We start from the raw sequence: 20,388 nt of genomic DNA, 5'->3' as shown, positions 1-20,388 counted from the left end.
TATTTTCTTGTCTGAGAAGGGTATGGCACATAGCGTTATCTGAAGGAGCACTTCAGCTTGGGAGTCTGAAGACAGTTTGTCTGCTGTACTGTCACCAAACAAGTTTGATCTTCATTCGTTTCCTTAATTTCTCTGAGCTTCAGTTTCTCAATATATAATGTCTGGTTGATGATGAGAGACCTGTCCTGCCCTAGAATCGTGAACTTTTTAGTTATTAACTTATTTACTAACTAAGCCCTCTTTAAATAGGGATTTGTAAAGGTCTTTGTGATGAATTGCACTACAATGTACAGATATATTTTTATTTGTGTCAGTAGGATGTGGAGTTTTGTAAGTAGAACAATTTTTTAAAGAACAGTTTTAGTTTTTGGAAAAAATTGTGCAGAAAATGGATATGATACTGTGGGACTGGAGCTATGATGATGTTTCCCTGGTATCTCATAGTTCAGAATTATGTTCAACTATTCCTGCTCTGTAATAAGTTTTAAACACAGCAAGCAGGCATCTTAGAGTTAATTACTTGTCTTATCTTTATTTCTGTCATGGAAGCTCCTTGAAAACTGTTACAGTATAGTACCTTATTCTTATTCCATAAGAACTTAATGTTTTTAATAAAACATCTACTGTATACCTTAAAGAGTGGTGGAAATTAGAAGAGTAATTGCAGACTGTTTGAATTTTCTCCCATAGTATATACAACTTTGTAAACCTATATTCACTCAGAAGCAGAATAAATTTTCTGTTTTGTACTACATTAATACATTTTTAAGAGCACAACTTTCCCTCCTGTTTTGGTGAAGTCTTTTCTAATATCTATTTATTAGAAGACATGAATGGTGAGTGCAGAGGCAGAGGATTTGGACGGGGAAGATTTCAAAGCTGGAGAAGAGGAAGAGGTAGTGGGAACTTTTCAGGAAAATGGAGGGGAAGAGAACACAGACCTAACCTGAATAAAGCCATTGGAAAAAATAGCTCTGGTATGTATGACCATGTGAGACAATGATTGTTGTTTTTTCCTTTATGAAGCAAACAGTTCATCCCTATCAGACAAAGTAATTTAGCTCAAACTTCAATCTTTTATTTGATGTTACTCCTTAGCAAGTATTTGAAAATTAATGTGCACAATTCTTCCAGAAACCTTTTTTAGGTGCACTATTAATGTCATTTCGTTGTTGAAAGGGGAAACAAATTGGAGAGAAAAAAAAAAAAGCTTTGCTTTGTTTTTATTAACTTAGCATTTTAGTTTTTGTTTTGTTTTCCAGAACAAATCCCACAGCCTTTGCTACTACAGTCAACATTGGATCAATTCATACCATATAAAGGCTGGAAGCTTTATTTCTCTGAAGGTAGAATTAAAAGTACAAAAAGTACCATAAGTTATATTTCCTTAACTTGCCTTGTTACATCTTATGTTTCTGTGATTTATTTGGCTTACTGCTATGTACTTCCTAATCTTTGTTTTTTCAATTAAATCATGTTTATATTAAAGAGCGTTATTTTTAGGTTTTATATCAGGTGGTAAAATACACTAGGTATTTCAGAAGAGAGATTTATTATAAGAAATTGGACATTCAGATGAAAAACTGAAAGAGCAGAAAGGGGAGATCAAAGTAAAACCCCAGAAAGTAGTAATTTGAGGAAACAGTAGCCATTCTTAACTTTAGCAGAAGTTAAGAAATACTGAGATTATCAGAACCTAGGAATTCAAGGGTAGAGGCATAGCTGTTTGGCCTCTAAAGGGTACCCTATAAAGCTGTACTTAGGCCCCTGAGGGATACACTGTAGCACTGTGCTCAGATCACTGATATAAATGAAACTGGTTGTCACTGGTAACTCAGGGGGCATGACTTAGTTGTTGCTTGGACCTGGAGGCTAGAACTGTAGTTATCCTCTGCAGCTGTAGACATATTGAAAAGAATTGGAGACAAGAAGAAATTCCTTTCCCACTTCCTGCTTTCTTCCAGTTTTTTGAAGTGCCTCTAATTGGCAGAACCTAAAAGGAATCTGGGAGGTAGGGTGCAGATCTTGATCAGAGCAGAAAACAGACGATAGACCTGGAACCAGGAGCAAGTAACCAACACAGATTTCCATAGAAACCAGTTAAGAAATATCTCTGAATACCAATCTTTGTCATACATCTATGTGTATGGATATGGGGGGCTATCTTTTCTGTGCTCTTATAACATCTATGTGTTCGTTATCTCTCTTATAAGATATGGGTTTTGTTTTATATATATGTGTGTGTGTGTATGTCTGTGTTACACTGCTTGAAGTCAAGGACCCTGCCTCATACCAGACGCCCATGATTTATTTTATGAATGATGCTTTACAAATATTTTCCTTATTGGCAGTCTTTTTTTTTCCCCTATTAAATAGACACATGTGTTTCATAGATTGTCTTGTTGCTTCAGGATACATTAGTCACCAACACTTCAGTTATTCCCTTAGTGGTTAACCTCAGAACACTATAAGAGATTTTGGGACTGATCTTAAAAATAAAGTGCAAGAGATGCCTTAGGCATTACTTCATTATCCTGTTTCTTTGAGAGGGTACTTGAAAATATATAGCTTTAGGATGTTTAAAAAAAAATGGGGGCTGTGGATCTAGTTCAGTTGGTGGAGTGCTTGCATTGTATGGCACAAGGCCCTGGGTTCGATGATGTTTGGTTTTAGCTGTTGTGTAAGCTATTTGAACTGATATATCTAATTAGGTTTCTAAGGCTCCTCTAAAGGTTTCCCAGATATTGGGCTTTTTACAGAGATTTTCTGTCTGCATTTTGGATTATGCAGGCCTAAACATGTTTTAGAATCTTATGTATATGTTTATGCTAGTTCTTGTTTAAGTGTAATCAGAATACAGAGCAACTGGAAGAAAAAAAATCTGTCAAGTTTATAGTGTTATCTAATGAAAACATAGTGCTAATGCCATGTTTGTTGGATTAGTTTACAGTGATAACTCTCCTTTTATTGAGAAGATTCAAGCATTTGAAAAATTTTTCATAAGGCGTATTGACTTGTATGATAAGGTAAGATTTTCTTACAGTAACACTACCTGTTGACCTTTATGTGTCATCTTATTGAACAGTATATTTGAGGTGCTAGTGATTATGATCATATGCACTGGAGTTGGACTGCCTTCATACAAATCCCAGCTCTGCCACTTACCTACAGTATGACTTTGGTGAATTACTTAACTTCTCTGTGCCGCAGTTTTCTTTGTCTATCATTTGGAAGTAATAGTATAAATAGCTATCTCAAAGAATTGTTAAGAAGTACAAGTGAGTTAATATATTGAAAACATTAGGACTGTGCTTGGTGTAAAGCTTATATGGTACTTAGCATTTTCACCATATAAACATGGTATGCTTTCTCAAAGTATATAATTGAATGCTCAATTATGATAATTAACTCTAAAAGACCAATTGTTACTTTAAAACTTTAATCTTTTCTAGGATGAAATAGAAAGAAAAGGAAGTATTTTGGTGGATTTTAGAGAATTGACAAAAGATGATGAAATAACTAATTTGATACCAAATATAGCAAATGAACTAAGGGATGCACCTGAGAAAATCTTGGCTTGCATGGGTCTGGCAATACATCAGGTAAATATTTATCTTGTGCTGACTTACATCAGAATTTTAAAGAAAGATTCCAGTGTCAAGACTTTCTTTAAAAGATAATAAGATTACCTGGGTGTGGTGGTACATGCCTGTAATTCAAGCTACTCAGGAAGCTAAGGCAGAAGAATTGCAAGTTTTGAGTCCAAACTAGGCATCTAGCAAACAAGACCTTTAAAAAAATAAAATAGATTTTACTAACAGATAGTGGTTACTGGCTTGAAATGAAGGTTCACAATCTTGTGTTTAAAAATTACCATTCATTCTATGTATAAAAGCTTATCTAAATATAACATTATTTCTAATGTATTTGAATTAGCCTAATATCATTAAAAATGGGGCAGATATTAAACTTTATTTTGGGGGAACTGTTCAGTCTCATAGGAAAGATAAGACAAGGCATCATGATGTTGGCAGTTATGAACTTGGAGCAAAAGATCAACTTCAGATCTAGGTTCTATGGCATGAAGCAGATCACTTCATTTCTCATATGTAAAATAGAAATAACAGTTTATTTTGTTCTTGCCTGAGTTTTTTCTCAGGGTCAGATGGTATACATATATGAAAGCATTTTTCAGGCCAGCAAACAGGTAAATGCATTAAGGTAAAGAGTTGCAGATCTTAGGACAGACATAGATTGTATTGCTGATTGCAGTCAGAGGCAAATGTAATACCCTCACCTGTAGGGGGAGAATGGGGAAAACTCAGAGATTATAGTAGGTCTTAAGAGTGTAGCTAGAATTTGGACACTGAGCAGGTACAAGGAATAGTTTATCACAAAGGTCTACACTCCTAGAAATTCTAAATTGTAAACCTTGCCTGTTGTTTTCAGACTCATTCAGCACCTCATTAACCATATCTTTTCATTTCTCTTTCTAAAATGTCTCTTAAACTGGGTGTAGTGGAATGCTGCTGGAGTCCCAGTTACATTGGAGACTGAGGCAGGAAGATTGCTTGAGCCCAGAGTTTGAGGCAGGCCTAGGCAACATAGCAAGTTCAAACAAACAGAAAAATGTTTATTAAGTCTACCTCCTTTCTATCCTTACTACCTCTGTCTCAGGCTAGGCCTTTATTGTTGTTCTTAAACAATTGCTTTTGTAAAATATAATTTGTTCTTGAAAACTGGTCATCCTTTTCTTCTAAATGAAGTCAAAATCTTTTATATGAAATCTTTTATGTAAAATAAGTAGTTGTAATCTTTTATATGACTTTGAAAACCTTCCAAGATCTGGCTAAATTTCATCTCTCCTGTCTTACATTCACTATGACCCAACTAAACCGAGCTTCTTCCAGTATTCTCTAAGTACTCTTGTACATGTTGTCCATTCAATATAGCATTCTCTTTATCTCACATATCCAAATTCTTGTGGGCCTCTTTTCGCTTTGTAAAAGCTTTCTTAAAAATCGTTTTCAAAACTCACATGGCATTTTATCTATAAATCTTTATGGTCCTTATAACAATTATAACTATTTATGGGCATCTAATTTTGCCTCTTAGATGTCAGCACGCAAGTATTTTATATTTATTTAGTATCAAATGCCAACAGAGCTGGTATAGGGTATTTTATTTTTTTAAATTTATTTTTATATTTTATATATACATGACAACGGAATGCATTACAATTCTTATTACACATATAGAGCACAATTTTTCATATCTCTGGTTGTATACAAAGTATATTCACACCAATTCATGTCTTCATACATGTACTTTGGATAATAATGATCATCACATTCCACCATCATTTATAACCCCGTGCCCCCTCCCTTCCCTTCCAACCGCTCTGCTCTATCTAGAATTCGTCTATTCCTCCCATGTTCCCTCTCCCTATCCTACTATGAATCTGCCTCCTTATATCAAAGAAAACATTCGGCTTTTGGTTTTTTGGGATTAGGTAACTTCACTTAGCATTATCTTCTCTAACTCCATCCATTTACCTGCAAATGCCATGATTTTATTCTCTTTTATTGCTGAGTAATATTCCATTGTGTATATATGCTACATTTTTTTTTTTTTATCCATTCATCCCTATTGAAGGGCATTTAGGTTGGTTCCACAATTTAGCTATTGTAACTTGTGATGCTATAAACATTGATGTGGCTGTATCCTTGTAGTATGCTGTTTTTAAGTCCTTTGGGTATAGACCAAGGAGAGAGATAGCTTGGTCAAATGGTGGTTCCATTCCCAATTTTCCAAGAAATCTCCATATTGCTTTCCATATTGGCTGCACAATTTGCAGTCCCACCAGCAGTGTATGAGTGTACCTTTTCCCCTACATCCTTGCCAAGACTTATTGTTTGTCTTCATAGTAGCTGCGGTATTGGGTATTTTAAAAATCATTACTTTTTCTATCTTGATTAATCAATGAATATGGAGAAGTAGAAAAAAATTTTTATAGAAATCAAGGTATAATGGCTTTGGGGACTATTATAAGGACTTAATAATATTAAGTTTATTTGGGACAATAGGTAGCAGACAAGGATGCTGAACATTTCCAGTTCAGGGACAGCAAAATGCCAAGTAAAACAGTCTACTATAAAATAAGTAGTTGTAATTAAATATTAGACTTTCCAAGGGCTATTAGAATCTTGTTCTTATTCTGTCTTGTTCTGAACTGTTTATATTGGTAAACTTGAGATTCTCTCTATATAAAGTTCTGCTTAAAGAGGATACTTTATTTTTTAACTTTGAGTAAATGTTTGTTCTGTTTAGGTGTTAACTAAGGACCTTGAAAGGCATGCAGCTGAATTACAAGCCCAAGAAGGATTGTCTAGTGATGGGGAAACAATGGTAAATGTGCCACATATTTATGCAAGGTGAGCAACTTACTGGTGTTATTTAGAATATGGCCTAATGACTGTTTAAGGATGAGAACCTTATTTTATACGAACAAGGAAATAGTAAAAATGGTGTGAGTTCTTGCTAATTTCATAGATCATCATACCCACAGTGAACCTATTGAAAATTATTCAGAATGATCATGACAGAAATCAACATTTTCTGCCCAAATAGGTTGACTTTCCAACCTGTAAATATTGATTTTAGATATGTACTTAATCAAGACTCTGATGTACAAATTTAATAATCCACATAATATGCTAAGTGGTATGTATGTGTATTGTTAAATTGTCATGTTTCTACTAGACACAGGGAATAAATGAATTCTTGAATTCATCTTTATTGAATTCTACATTTTAAATTCATTGAGATATATAGGAATAAATAAGGAAATCATCAGGATTTTATTTTTATTTTCCAAATTTATTGAAGGTATGCTAAGAAGCAGGTGTTTAAAAATAAGTTAGAAATCCAAAGATTGTTGAATATATAGGTTTTCCTATATGCATTATATTTTTGCTTTTGTCTTTAATTTTTTTTTCCCTATAGACAACAGCCTATTGGAATAAGAAAAGTGAAGACATTGTTTTGGGGGGAGGAGGAATTGAACTCAGGGACACTTGACTACTGAGGCCACATCCCTAGCCCTATTTTATATTTTATTTAAAGATGGGGTCTGAATGAGTTGCTTAGTGCCTCGTTTTTGCTAAGGCTGCCTTTGAACTTGTGATCCTCCTGCCTCAGCCTCCTAAGCTGCTGGGATTAGAGGTGTGTGCCACTTCGCCTGGCAACATTTTTATTTTTAAAAATAATTTAATTCTTGGGAGATTTCTGATATATAAATGGTGATATTGTTTGGGAATTCCATAGTTGTTACTAAAAAGAACTTGTGAAAATACAGACATCAATTTTCTGTTCATTATATATATGTTCCTGTTTTATATTTAGGATATACAACTTTGAGCCCTTGACACATCTCAAGAATGTCCGAGCAAATTACTATGGAAAATACATTTCTCTAAGAGGGACAGTGGTTCGTGTCAGTAATGTAAAGCCTCTTTGCACCAAGATGGCTTTTCTGTGTGCTGCATGTGGAGAGGTTCAAAGTTTCCCTCTTCCAGATGGAAAATACAATCTTCCAACAAAGGTGATATATTTTTATAATTGTTTCTTTATTTATCTTGGTAATAAAGGCAAATCAGTTTACAGATACTATTTCCCAGTGTTTGTGAACACAGAGATTTTTATTTAATTATTAAATACTTCAGGATACAAGAAATACAGAAATAGATATTTTTCTATCCACTACCCAGAGTTTATATTTTCAGTTCCAGGTGTGTGTGTGTGTGTGTGTGTGTGTGTGTGTGTGTATGTATGTGTGTACACATTTTTACTTATTTATTTTTGTGGTGCTAGGGACTAATTAAACCCAGGGTGTTGTGCATGTGAGGCAAGCACTCTACCAACTGAGCTATATCCCCAGCCCTAGAAATTTTTAAATGACATCAGATTAAATTTCAGAAAGATGGCTATTCCCTAAAACTTAGGAGCTTAGGATAATAATCATGTTATTTCTGTGGGTCAGGAGTTTGGAAGAACTATTCTCCTGTGTAGTTGAGGCTCCAGGTCTCTGGAGATATAATCAGGTAGATTGTGGCTGGAGTTGGGAACAATAAGATGTTGTGTTGGCCAGGCATCTCTGTTTTCTCTGTGTGGCCTCTGCATGAGCTGTTTGTTTTTCACACAGAGTTTGGCAGATCAGAGTGCTTGGTCGGCTCATATGGTGCTGATAGCTGTAAGGTGATAAAGTCCAGTTGATAGACAGAAATTCTAGCCTTCAGAGTCATGCAGCATCACTTTTGTCAACATTCTGTTGATTACAGAGTGAGTCACCAACTTGCCCAAATTCTAGGAGAAGGAATTAAGACTCCATATGTGTTTTGTGTTTTCTCCACTACTAACCTCGCCACCCCCGATACTGGGAATTGAACCCAGGGCTTTCGGCATACTAGGCAAATGCTCTGTCACTGAGCTACATCTTCAGCCCTTTTTTTTGTTTTGTTTTATTTTGAGACGAAACTCATTACGTTACCCGTGCCGGCCTTGAACTTGCAATCCTCTGCCTCAGCCTCCCAAGTAGCTATAGATTCTATCTCTTGATGGGAGAATAGTAAGGTTCTGGAAAGATTTGAGGGAATACATTATTTATTTTTTTTGACATTAATTTTAAAGTAATTTTATTCTATTATTGACACATAACTTAACCAATTAGATGCAATTGTGAAGTTTAAAACAAAAGTACAGTCACACTGTTTACCTCTCCCCAATATCCTCATTCCTCTGTCCAAGAGGCAAATACTTCGGAATTTTTCAATTATTTAATCTGGAATTATATACATATATCCACAGTCCCAGCAAGTATCAGCAGAAACATAGTGGTCCTATAGTTCTAAAACTTCCCATAGCTCCTAAAATTATAGAGATAAACCATCTTGACTCAATAATGATTTAACTAAAATATGTGTGTTAATAATGGGCATTTGAAAGAAGAAAAACATCCATGCATGTGTGTGTATTCTGTGTTTATTTCAACCTAGTTGTAGGAAGTACTTTACTATGTGCTGCTATAGTTTTATCTTGTCCATGAGGGAATATATTATTGTAATCATATTTGTAAATCTGCCACTGAGTCTGAATTTACAATTGTATCTTGTGGTCCAAATGCCAAGCAAGTGACTTATGAAAACTTGAACAGAACTTGTTTTTATTTTGAGGACTGTGTGGTACAGTGAAAAATACTATGTGAACAGCACAAAAGGAAGATAGACAAAGAGTTGGGGATTAAAGACCTAGGGAAGGCTTTTGGGGCTGGACATACAGACTGAAGGAGGAGGAGTGTTCAAGGAGCCCATGGAATTAGGAGACTACATGGGCACAGAGGTAAGAATGAGTGCCTGGTCTAAGGCAGAGGAAGGTGCCTGCCTGCCTACAGCTGAAAGAATAGGAGCAGGGGGAGAGAGAGACCAGCTGGACAAATGCCTTGAAAGCTTATGACATTAAACTGTTTCTGTAGGAAATGGAACATTACAGCTCTTAGTCAGTTTACTTTAATGAAGTATATCTTGAAATTTCCTGAGATATGATTGTAGTTTATCAACATCTGAATGTGAATTACTTGTTGCAGTGTCCTGTGCCTGCATGTCGAGGGAAGTCTTTTGCTGCTCTCCGTAGTTCTCCTCTTACAGTAACAATGGACTGGCAGTCAATCAAGTAAGCAATCAAGACTTAAAAAGGGGCAGGTTTTAGGATCTTTGATACTGCTGAGTAAATCTATAATTGTATTGTATTGTACTGTAATTTTTATCTGTAAAAATGGTAAGTGTATAATAAATCTATTCAGTGACAAGTTTGTATGTTGAAATAGTAACTGTCTTTGAAATTTATTCTCTACTGGATGCCAGAAAGGATGTAAACATTATGAATCATTGCTACTGATAAATAGTTCATTTTATATTTCAATTATGTGATTCATTGAACAAAGATATATGATTCATTGCATAATAAGTTGTGATAGAAATAGTATTGAAGTTTTCAGAAAATCTCTTAGAGGTGGTCCTATTTGATTTCATGTTCTCATTGCCCACTAGGAATTTTATATTATGTTCCTATAGGCTCCCCCGACTATCCACACAAATCTATTAGTTGTTTCTGTTTATATTTTTCATCCAATAATTGTCCCATTTTTTTCCCTAGCCACAGGCCCATAACTCATCCCTAAATATAAAATAATGGATAGTTTTGAAGCCTAGAATGTTCTTTAGGAAACCTGGCTGAAATAGGAGATGGTCCTAAAAAATAGAACCTAGGAAAAAGATGAGGTGGCTTGCTACTAAGCCCTGTCCTAGCTTCTCCCCATTATTCCCTGTAAAAACCAAGACCCTAATGTATAGCATATATGTATGTATTATTTATTCAGAGATCTTTATAAATAACTGATTTTATAAAAGAGGAAGTGTTTAAGACTCTTGCATAGGATTGTGTCCTGCCTCCACCAAAGGAGGCAGAGGCATTTTATTCCTTCTGTTTACTTATGTTTTACAATTTTTCCAAAGGAGATATATGTAAATATATGCTATTTTAATAAGAAATAGCTATAAACATTTATTTATGGCAAAGTGATCTGAACATGTGTTATTCTGAGACTTCTTATTTTACTTTGCTAGTTCTCCCCCCACAGACACACATTTTCTATTGGTGCAAGAAAGTTGTACATAATGAAGCATTTGTTACATATAACAATATAATTTGGCCAATGCTACTCCCCAGCACTTACTCTACTAGTTTTGAATGTACAATTAGGGTGAACGAAGCTAACCATGGAGCCAGGTTTGAAGTTATGAAGATTAGATGGATGGTGTCTGGCCATTCTCTGAAGAAAATTGGGAGAATGTATTCCAAAGTTAATATTTTAATGTTGTGATTATACTTACATTAACTATTTAAATAAAAATGTTATACATGTAAATTTTCTTTTTAAATCCAATTATTATAAAGGGCAGTTCTATACAACTTTGAATAATATTCTTGGTCTCTCTCTTCCTTGGCTTTATTGCATCCACTTTTGGTGAGTAGATAACATTAGAGATGCTATACTAACTTTTATGACTTCTACTTCTAGACATTCTGATGTTACATTAAATCGTCAAAGTTTATTTTCTGTTTTCTAATTATAATAGTCTCCCAAGAAGAGATTGCATGGCAAACGTGGAAATCAGAGCCAAAAGGGTAGGCCCCATCTCTAGGCTCAGTCTCTGAATTCTTGAATCCTTGGGGGATATACCATATCCAAACCATACATTCTTTCTTAAATATATTATTGAATGCATGGAGTTCACCTTTTATTTTTTAATAAAATGAAAATTTTAAAAATGTACCTTCCTGAGTTCTACTTGAGTCTGGATCTCATGTTCTTTAGACCTGCAGTCCTACTTCATCCTGGGATTTTCTTCATTGCACAATTGAAATTAGGCCTCCCAACTTGGACTTTGTCTTCTACTTTTAATAATTCTAAATATTATTTTTCTGGAGAAATTATTAAGTAAATTTTTAGAAAGTGTGCATAGCTGGTAAAAAGTTCTGGGTCCTTGCATGTCTGGAAATATCTCTGGATCCTAGCTTGTGTAAGAGTTTGCCTGACTACCAAAGTAGTCTGTTTTGTCATCATTTCCCCTGCTGTCGATGAGAGGTTTGATTCTTATTCCTTTGAGGGGATTGGACTTTCCTTCCTTTGCAATCTCTTTAAAGGTTCTGCAACAGTTTATCTAGTTCTGAAATAGGTTTATCTAGTCATGTCTTCATCCTCCTAAGCCGAAGGGTCCTTTTGTCCTGCAGTCATCTTCAACCATATAGTGTCTTTTTTCTTCTCTTTTTGGGTTTCCTATGGGATGCATCCCTTTGATTGTTCATTTGTCTTAACTTTTGGTTCATGCTTCCATTTTCTTTATGCTGTTCTCTAAATTTCTTTGGCTTTTTCTTGTTTTCTATAGTTTAACTTTTATATACATATTTTTAATTTTCCTAATTTTACTTTTTTCATAATTCCTTTTTATAGCAGCTTATTTTTGTTTTACAACAGCAACATTTTCTCAAAACTCTTAGCTGTTTTTTTTTTAATATTCTTCTCCTTGAATTACTGCCATTTTATTCTTAAATATATGATGAAAAAAAGAAGAATTATTTTGAGTAGGATAAGTTTCCTTTGCTATTTTGTAGGCAGAAGTCTTTTCTCATGAGGCCTCATTCCTGAATAAGAAAGTAGGAATTTTGACTTATGTGTTTTTGAATTGGTTTCAGCTTCTCAAATGCCAAATGAGAAGGCTTTATTCTGGAGCTTTGATTGCTTCACTGGACACTAACTTTCCATATATAGGGAAGAGATCCATTTCTGTAGAACTATGCTCTAGTTTTTGCCAGATGCTTAAGTCCTCATTCTTTCCCTACGTGGCTGTCTACCCGCCTTCCAAAAAAATTCTGAATAGCTATTATCTTTTAATTGATAATCCTGTTTCTTCCTGTTCTCCATTCCTGCCATCTTCAATTTGGGACCTCTTCTAGGGTTCTGCTGAGAACATTGAGTGCCACTTCTCTTGTATCCTTATAATTTTTGTCTGCATGCATTCTGGATTTTGTTTGTTTTATCCTTTAGTACTTTCCTACTTGCTGTTTTCAAAAATTTTACTAACATTCTATTTACTGCATGCCCCAAAACAATTTTTGCTTTTTCAGTATCTTTTTATTTTGATTGCTCCTCAGAGGAAGGCTAGGCAAATGCGCATGTTCATTATGCCATCCTGAATTAGAAACTCTTAAAACAATTTTAGATATGTTGTTGATCTTATTTAAACTAATTTGCCCTTTAGCTAAGTACTGTGTGAGTCTGGAATAGTTAATATGCTAAAGAACCCAATGTAAGTATGTATTCTAACTGAAAACTTTTCACCTTTTTAGAATTCAGGAGCTTATGTCCGATGCTCAGAGAGAAGCAGGTCGAATTCCACGAACAATAGAATGTGAACTTGTGCATGACCTGGTGGATAGCTGTGTACCGGGAGACACAGTGACTGTTACTGGAATTGTCAAAGTCTCAAATGCTGAAGAAGGTATGGGGTGGCTCTTTCTTTTCTTTAATATTCTCTCAAAAATGATTTGTCAGTATTCATCTTTTCTCTTCATACTTCTAAATCTCAAACAATTTAGTAAATTCCTTGTTGCTTACATAAATGAAACTTCCTTTAAAATAAATTTAGCCACACGACCAGTACGCTAGCTTCATACTAGAGGTTCGAAACAGAAATTAACTAGTGAGTTCAAATTAAAGACAATTTACCTTTTTCTTGCCCAGCTCAGAGACGGCTCCTCCCAGCTCCTGCCTCTAGCCCCTGATGCGGTAGCGAGGTTTACACAAGAGGCCAGCAAGAGAGAGAGAAGCAAGCCAGGGAGTGAGCTTTTATTGGGGAACAAAAAATTCAGGGGAAAATTCCATCCAATGAAGGTCGAAGGGGGCAGCATTCCAAGGTCAGGGTCAGTGATTGGTTTTCAGGTCAGTGGTCAGTCACACCCCCACAAGCCATCGCCCCTGGGGAAGGGTGGGGAAGGCTCTGACACAGCTTGTCTAAGCGCATCACACCCAGCCAGGGAGGTAGCTCAAATCACGTGCTAGAACGGTTTCCCACAATAAATGTTTACTTATAGCTCTCTGTGACTTTAACATTTTAATTAAGTCATTGTAGGACAAATGAATGCCAATTGTTATATTTAATATTTTGAATTTACAGGTTCTCGAAACAAGAATGATAAATGTATGTTCCTTTTGTACATTGAAGCAAATTCTGTTAGCAATAGCAAAGGACAGAAAACAAAGACTTCTGAGGATGGCTGTAAGCATGGAACATTGATGGAGTTCTCACTTAAGGATCTTTATGCTATCCAAGAGATTCAAGCTGAAGAGAACCTGTTTAAACTTATTGTCAAGTATGTATGAGGGTATCTGAAATTTTTTTTACATATATGCAAGTTACGGGAATTCTTTGGTTACACATTAAAAACAGCTAGTCAAAATGGTCAGCAAACTAGAGTCCATAGACAAAATCCCAGTGCATTACTCATTTGGGCATAGCCCATTAACTAAGAATGGTTTTTATATTTTTTAATGGTTGAAAAGAAAGGAATATTTTATGACACGAGATTATGTGACATTCAGATTTCAGTGTACATAAATCAAGTTTTACTGGAACACAGCCACACTCAGTCATTTACATCGTGTCTTTGGCTGCTTTTGTGCTACAATTGTGCTACAGGCAGAGTTGAGTACATGTGACAACTCAGCTCGTTTAAGAAAATATATATTTAGCTTATAAGGTTGCCACTGACTTTTTACAGAAAAAGAATTTCTGATCTCAAGTTTAAGTAATAAGGAATATTTACTATCTTAAGAAGTCTACAACAAAAGGTTGTTCTGAAGGTTTAAATCAGATTTTGTAACATGCTTAACAGCGCATGCTCTTTTTTTTTGGTAGTCCCCTATACACACATCAATTGGGATCAAACCCAGGGTCTCTTGCATACTAGGCAAGGGCCCTACCACTGAGGTACATTCTTAGCCTTGTTTTTGATACTTCTATGACAATTTTTTGAGGAAATAGGGGCAAAACAAGAGACTGAATAATAGATGTACCTAAGAGAGGTAAAGAACTGAGAAAATTTCAAAATGGATTTTATCAGAAAAATTGTACTTGTCTTGCTTTCCTTTTCACCTATACTTTGGGCTCTAGGAGAATTTGATGCTTTTTCTTTCTGCACTTAGGGGTTATTTATTCTTAAATCCTCAGAGACTTCCATCTAAATAATGGTCCAGACCTACCATGAGAGAGAGGATGCTCTAACCTAGGGTTGGGAGTGAGCAGGCACGCAAGGAGAATCCAAACACCTGTTTGATTCTTCTTATTGGTCATAAATGAAAACTGAATATTTTCAATGGTCCTTCTGTCATGCTCGTAGAAGATAAGTTGTGTGAAAACTTGGGTTTTCTTCCCAGAGTTTGTTTTTATCTCCCATGTTTGTGATTTCAGCATCAGAACTAGAATTTTTCATGGTCCTACATTTATTAATCTAGCAGATTGACAAACTAGGCCAGTTGCCTATTTTTGTAAATAAAGTTTTAGTGGAACATAGGCCCACCCAGTTCATTCACATATTGTCAGTTGTTGCTTTCACTCTACACATTGAGTAGTTATGACTGAGACAGGGTAGCCTACAAAGTTGAAAATATTTACTTGCTAACCCTTTAAGAAAAAATTTATTGACCCATACTAGATAACAAATGGAGGACCATGAAAGGAGTAGGGAGAAGACAGTGAAAAGCTGTATTTAGATTCCTTTGGAAGGAATGATTTGGTTAAACATCATTTATTTGGGAGGTGGTCCTGGAAATACTGATATAGGAAGACAGAAGTAATACAGAGAAAGATATGGTGCTTTAATGAACACATTACCACTGGCATCCAGGACATAATCCTCCTGAGGCTTCTGGAACACTATATAAAAGTAGCCTCCATTTTTTTCCCCCCTTAAGGCCCTAGTTTGAGGATCCTCCTAGGATATGAAACACACCAGCACTTCTGGCCTGCCTATCCTGCGTGATGATGCTTTTGTGGCCATAGAAAGCCCTTTCGAATACAGGTATAGGTGCTTGGTAGGACACCAGCAGTAATCAGGCAAAGACATGCACAATAGTGAGTACCAATAGGATTATGACCAGGGCACCAACTTCTTCTGTGCTTACACATATTAAAGGGGATAAAGAGTTTCATTTTACTCCTGATTGTATTCTTCTATCACCCTGTCCATTTTTGTTTGTTCCTTGTTTATAAAATGGGCAAATGTAAATACACTTCTTTATATTCAGATTCTTATTTAATCTGACCCTTTCAGAATTGAACTAAAAATGAAATTTTATCCCATCTTAACATATTTTGTACTGAGCTCACTCCTTCGTCTCCTTCTTTCATTGACTTGGGTATATAGGTCTAAAGATGCCTCTTCATATAAAGTACATGTGATGATGGGTCTAAAGTGGAAGATCTTAAGTATGGAACATTTTAAAGTCTAGTTCTGTCAGAAAATCAATAGCATATTTGGTTACTTTACAGTGTTTTCCAAATATCAAGTCTCTTTTCCACAAGCATACTTTTTAAGGTATTCTTCCTTTTAAATATTAAGAACTGTTAGAAATTTACTTTTGAGGAGATGTAAATTTTTTATACTTGTCTTTTTTGGTTCTGAATAAAACAAGTTAATCAAATAACTCTAAAATATATCAACTGGATTAAGAATTGTAAGTAGAATTTATAAGTTGTATTCTGTTTTCCAGCTCACTTTGCCCTGTGATTTTTGGTCATGAAGTAAGTATTTTACTTCGTCTTTACTTAAAAAACATATAAAGTCAACAAAATAATACTTTATAAAAAAAAAGCTACTCTGTTAAAAAATAGGTACTCATTTTAACATGAATCTTTATTCTCCATGAATTAATGATATGGGAGGCAGACTATAGCCCCTTGTAAGAAAAAGCTGCTTATCAAGTACATTTATTTCATAGGAATGAGTTTTTTAAAAAAGTGACTAAGTTAAAGTAGGGACCATAAATATTTCTCACTTTTATGGAATGGATTTATGTCTTGCAAATTAGGCCTTTACTTAGCAGTTTGTAAGATATATTTCTTGTTTTAATGCATTCAAGCTTTTACTTTTTAAGCATTTGTTATAGTTCATTTCTAGATTTTTATTATAAAAAAAGTTAAATTTCAATTATGCTTTTAAAAAATCCTCAAACATCAGTGTTGAAGAATACTCCTTTTGCTAGTCATCTTTGTGGATGTCCCCCCCCCCCTATTTATTTATTTATTTATCTCTTTTACACCTTAGCTCGTTAAAGCAGCGTTGGCATTAGCACTCTTTGGAGGTACCCAGAAATATGCAGATGACAAAAACAGAATACCAATTCGAGGAGACCCACACGTCCTTGTTGTTGGAGATCCAGGCTTGGGAAAGAGTCAGATGCTACAGGTAAAAAAAATCAGTCCTTTTAGTGTTCGACCTTTTGCTTATAAAAGTGTATGAGTTATTGACAAGTGAATTTTCTCAAAGCATAGAATGTTTGTGTTTTAGAGGATATGCTTTGTTTGGTGGCAGAAGTAAGCTGGAGTTTGAATAACATATAACTTGTATCTGACCCTATTTTCAAATTGAATCAGTCTCCTGACATACAGGCTGCACAAGCATTCTGGTCTGATACTTCAACTATAAAGAAATGAAATGTTAACTGTTCTTTATTATTGTGATATGACCTCTTATATAAACAGGCTAGTTAAGGAGGTAAAACAGAGTCTCCCATTCTGTCTCCATACAAGCACATAAACATTGTATTGGGCTTTAAGAACAATCTGATAGAGGCAAGGGATCTGTCTTTATACTTCTCCATGTTTCTCCCGAATATAAAGCAAAGCAACTTCTTTTTTTTTTTTTTAACATTTATTTTTCAGTTTTAGGTGGACATAATATCTTTATTTTATTTTTACGTGGTGCCGAGAATCAAACCCAGTGCCTCATGCATGCCAGGCGAGTGCGTTACCACTTGAGCCACATCCCCAGCCCAAAGCAACTTCTTTGATCAGTTAATTGTTGGTCACCAAGAAGATTTTGTCCAGTGTTTTTTCCCTCCTGGGTTTGTGATGGTTCCAATAGATGCTGTTTGTTGGAGTGCTTGTGGTTTCCTCAGAGTGGTGCCTGGTAAGCCAGCCATACATATTGGTTTAATTCAGAATGCCCTTGACTCTTTTCTTCCCTGCCTAGTGGGGAAAATGTGGCTAGGCCAAGGGCTCCCTGTGAGTTGTAGTCCTGTAGTTCCTGAATCTTTGGGAACCCTGACTTTCCCTAAGAATCAACTTTGGAGCTCTTTGAAAATACTGTGGCCAGCCCAAGCCAATTGAATTAAGAGTCTCCAAGTTAGAGTCCCAGTATCTGTTCTTGTGTAATCCCACATAGTGATTCTGATATGCAGCCAGGATTGAGAACTACTTGGATCTTGCCATTGCAACTCCAGTGTCCCTCAGGTGTGAGTCATTCTTTATTCCCTGTGCTTGAATATTAAACCAGTCTTTATTTTAATTCCATTTAAGTATTGCATCCGTGTTTGATTCCTTTTGATGAGCTAAGCCTACTTAAAAAAAAAAAAATCTATTCTGAGCCCTTGCCACAGCATGACAATGGAGGCACAATACATAGTTGTAGGTGAAACAAAGTTCATAATAAAAATGAAAGCAGAATATTTCACCAAAATATGCAGGAGAAGGTATATGTGGAGATTTGCATTGTTACAGCTTTCTTTTCTTTTGTACTTGTGTGTTTTAGTACCAACAAATGTTAAAGCAGTGTTGGCATTAGCACTTTTCTTGATACTTAGAACCAGAATAAATGCTTTTGTGACTCTTGACTTAATTTTAAAATAGAAGCTGTAATATTAATGGAAATTAAACATTGTAAAAAAGGAGGGTATTGCATATAAGCCCCACTAAGCCAGGTTTTTAAAAATTAGGCTAATGCAGTTAAGAGCTGTTTACCTCTTAAAACTTGTTTTCCTCTGTTTAGTAAACTGTCTCACTCTCAAGAGTATCGTAAAGGGCTAGAGTTGTGGCTCAGTGGTAGAGCACTTTCCTGGCATGTGTGAGGCTCTGGGTTTGATCCTCAGCACCGCATATAAGTAAATAAAATAAAAGATTCATTGACAACTAAAAAATATTTTTTTAAAAAAGAGGTATCATAGGTTTTTCAAAAAGACTAAAAAATACGGAATTGCAAGTAACAAAAAAATGATAACTGTTTTTGAGCCAGTGTCATAGGGTCTTTTGGGGTGTGCCCTGTACAAGTCTAGAGTGTACCGCTGACAAAGATGACAATGTGATCCCAATAGTATATACAACTATAATGCAGGGGAAAAAAACAAAATAATGCAAATGCTATCTCCTGGAGTCAGGCAGTGCATATCCACATACCATGGCTTTGAGTTGTGTGCCTATGATGTACTTGTACCAGGTTAAGTGCCTTGCATACACTATTTCATAAGTTGAGGTTTGGTGAGATCCAAGAGCTACATAGCTGGTATATGGTAGATCCGGGATTTTAATGGGTCTGCCTGACTTCAGAGATTGGTGCTTTTAATTCAGTACTATTTACTTTTCTGACCTATCATAACTTATCTGCTTAGAAGGTAAATACATATTGAACAATTTTATTACCTGATCTTTAAAGCATTATTGAGCTTTTAAAATTAAAATTGGTATTCAGGATTTGCTGTTTGTACTTGAAAAATGAGCATAAAATGGAATTGTGTTAAACATTGACATGACCACAAACTCTAGGGTTAGATTGCCTGGATCTGATGGAATCCTGGCTTCCCACCTTCATAGCTCACTTCATTCTCACTCACTATAAGCTTTACTTTCTACATCAGTAAATAAGAATACTTTTCCCTTCATAGTGGTGAAGGTTGTATAGTAAAGCTCCTAAGAGAATTCTGAGCATGTAGCTAATATTTGTGAGCAATTAAGTATTTGCTATCATTTCTCTTTTACTCTGAGTGATTCTTTTATATGTTTTGTTTTGTAGGCAGTATGCAACGTTGCTCCACGTGGTGTGTATGTCTGTGGTAACACTACGACTAGCTCTGGTCTAACTGTAACTCTTTCAAAAGATAGTTCCTCTGGTGATTTTGCTTTGGAAGCTGGGGCTCTGGTACTTGGTGATCAAGGTGAGAGATAACAGGGATATTAGTCAATAATTCTTTGTTGTTGTTTTTAGATATACTTGCTAGTAGAGCATATTTTGACATATTATACATACATGGAGTATAACTTTGTTTTTGTGGTTGTACATGTTATGGAGTTAAACGGGTTGTGTATTCATATATAAACATAGGAAAATTATGTCTGATTCATTCTACTCTTTACTATTCCCCTCCCCCTTCCCTTCCCACTAATCAATAATTCTGCGTTTTTGTTCTTTTTTTTTTTTTCCAAGAGGCATTACATTTGGTCCAAGAGGCATTTGGATAGCATTGCTTAACCAGTGAGTTGCCAGTGAATGTCAGAATTCATAATTGAAAATATGGTACTTATAATGTTTATTTAGACTATAGAATTAAAACTGGAACTTAAGTCCTTTATTTTCAGAATCTCTTAGCACATACAATTACGTATAAAAATTAAGTTTTGGAGCTTGTAAGCTCTCTATAGAGTAGGATTTAGATATTTTGTTGATTGACTATTCACACTGACTAGTATTTAGGTGCTCATTTAATACATATTGAATGTATTAATG

At 35.3% G+C, this 20,388-nt stretch overlaps 1 protein-coding gene across 4 annotated transcripts in view; it reads left to right on the top strand.

The window, feature by feature from the left end:
• The window catches only part of Mcm8 (minichromosome maintenance 8 homologous recombination repair factor), a 34,223-nt gene that overhangs the window by 431 nt on the left and 13,404 nt on the right, over positions 1 to 20,388 (top strand). For 3 of the 4 annotated variants that reach the window (XM_027922544.3, XM_071608754.1, XM_071608753.1), the window contains exons 2-13: positions 825 to 977; positions 1,263 to 1,346; positions 2,944 to 3,026; positions 3,453 to 3,602; positions 6,331 to 6,434; positions 7,405 to 7,603; positions 9,641 to 9,726; positions 12,964 to 13,115; positions 13,791 to 13,986; positions 16,385 to 16,415; positions 16,939 to 17,079; positions 19,678 to 19,819. In XM_027922544.3, coding sequence (XP_027778345.3) covers positions 830 to 977; positions 1,263 to 1,346; positions 2,944 to 3,026; positions 3,453 to 3,602; positions 6,331 to 6,434; positions 7,405 to 7,603; positions 9,641 to 9,726; positions 12,964 to 13,115; positions 13,791 to 13,986; positions 16,385 to 16,415; positions 16,939 to 17,079; positions 19,678 to 19,819 — 1,516 coding nt within the window. In that variant the 5' untranslated portion in view covers positions 825 to 829. The remainder of the gene's footprint in view (positions 1 to 824; positions 978 to 1,262; positions 1,347 to 2,943; positions 3,027 to 3,452; positions 3,603 to 6,330; positions 6,435 to 7,404; positions 7,604 to 9,640; positions 9,727 to 12,963; positions 13,116 to 13,790; positions 13,987 to 16,384; positions 16,416 to 16,938; positions 17,080 to 19,677; positions 19,820 to 20,388) is intronic. The other variant, XM_071608755.1, reaches the window with a different exon arrangement.

This window comes from Marmota flaviventris, chromosome 2, assembly GCF_047511675.1.
Source record: "Marmota flaviventris isolate mMarFla1 chromosome 2, mMarFla1.hap1, whole genome shotgun sequence".
NCBI classification, from domain to species: domain Eukaryota; kingdom Metazoa; phylum Chordata; class Mammalia; order Rodentia; family Sciuridae; genus Marmota; species Marmota flaviventris.
Note: the sequence above shows the minus strand (reverse complement) of the source record. Positions and strands in the feature narration are given on the sequence as shown.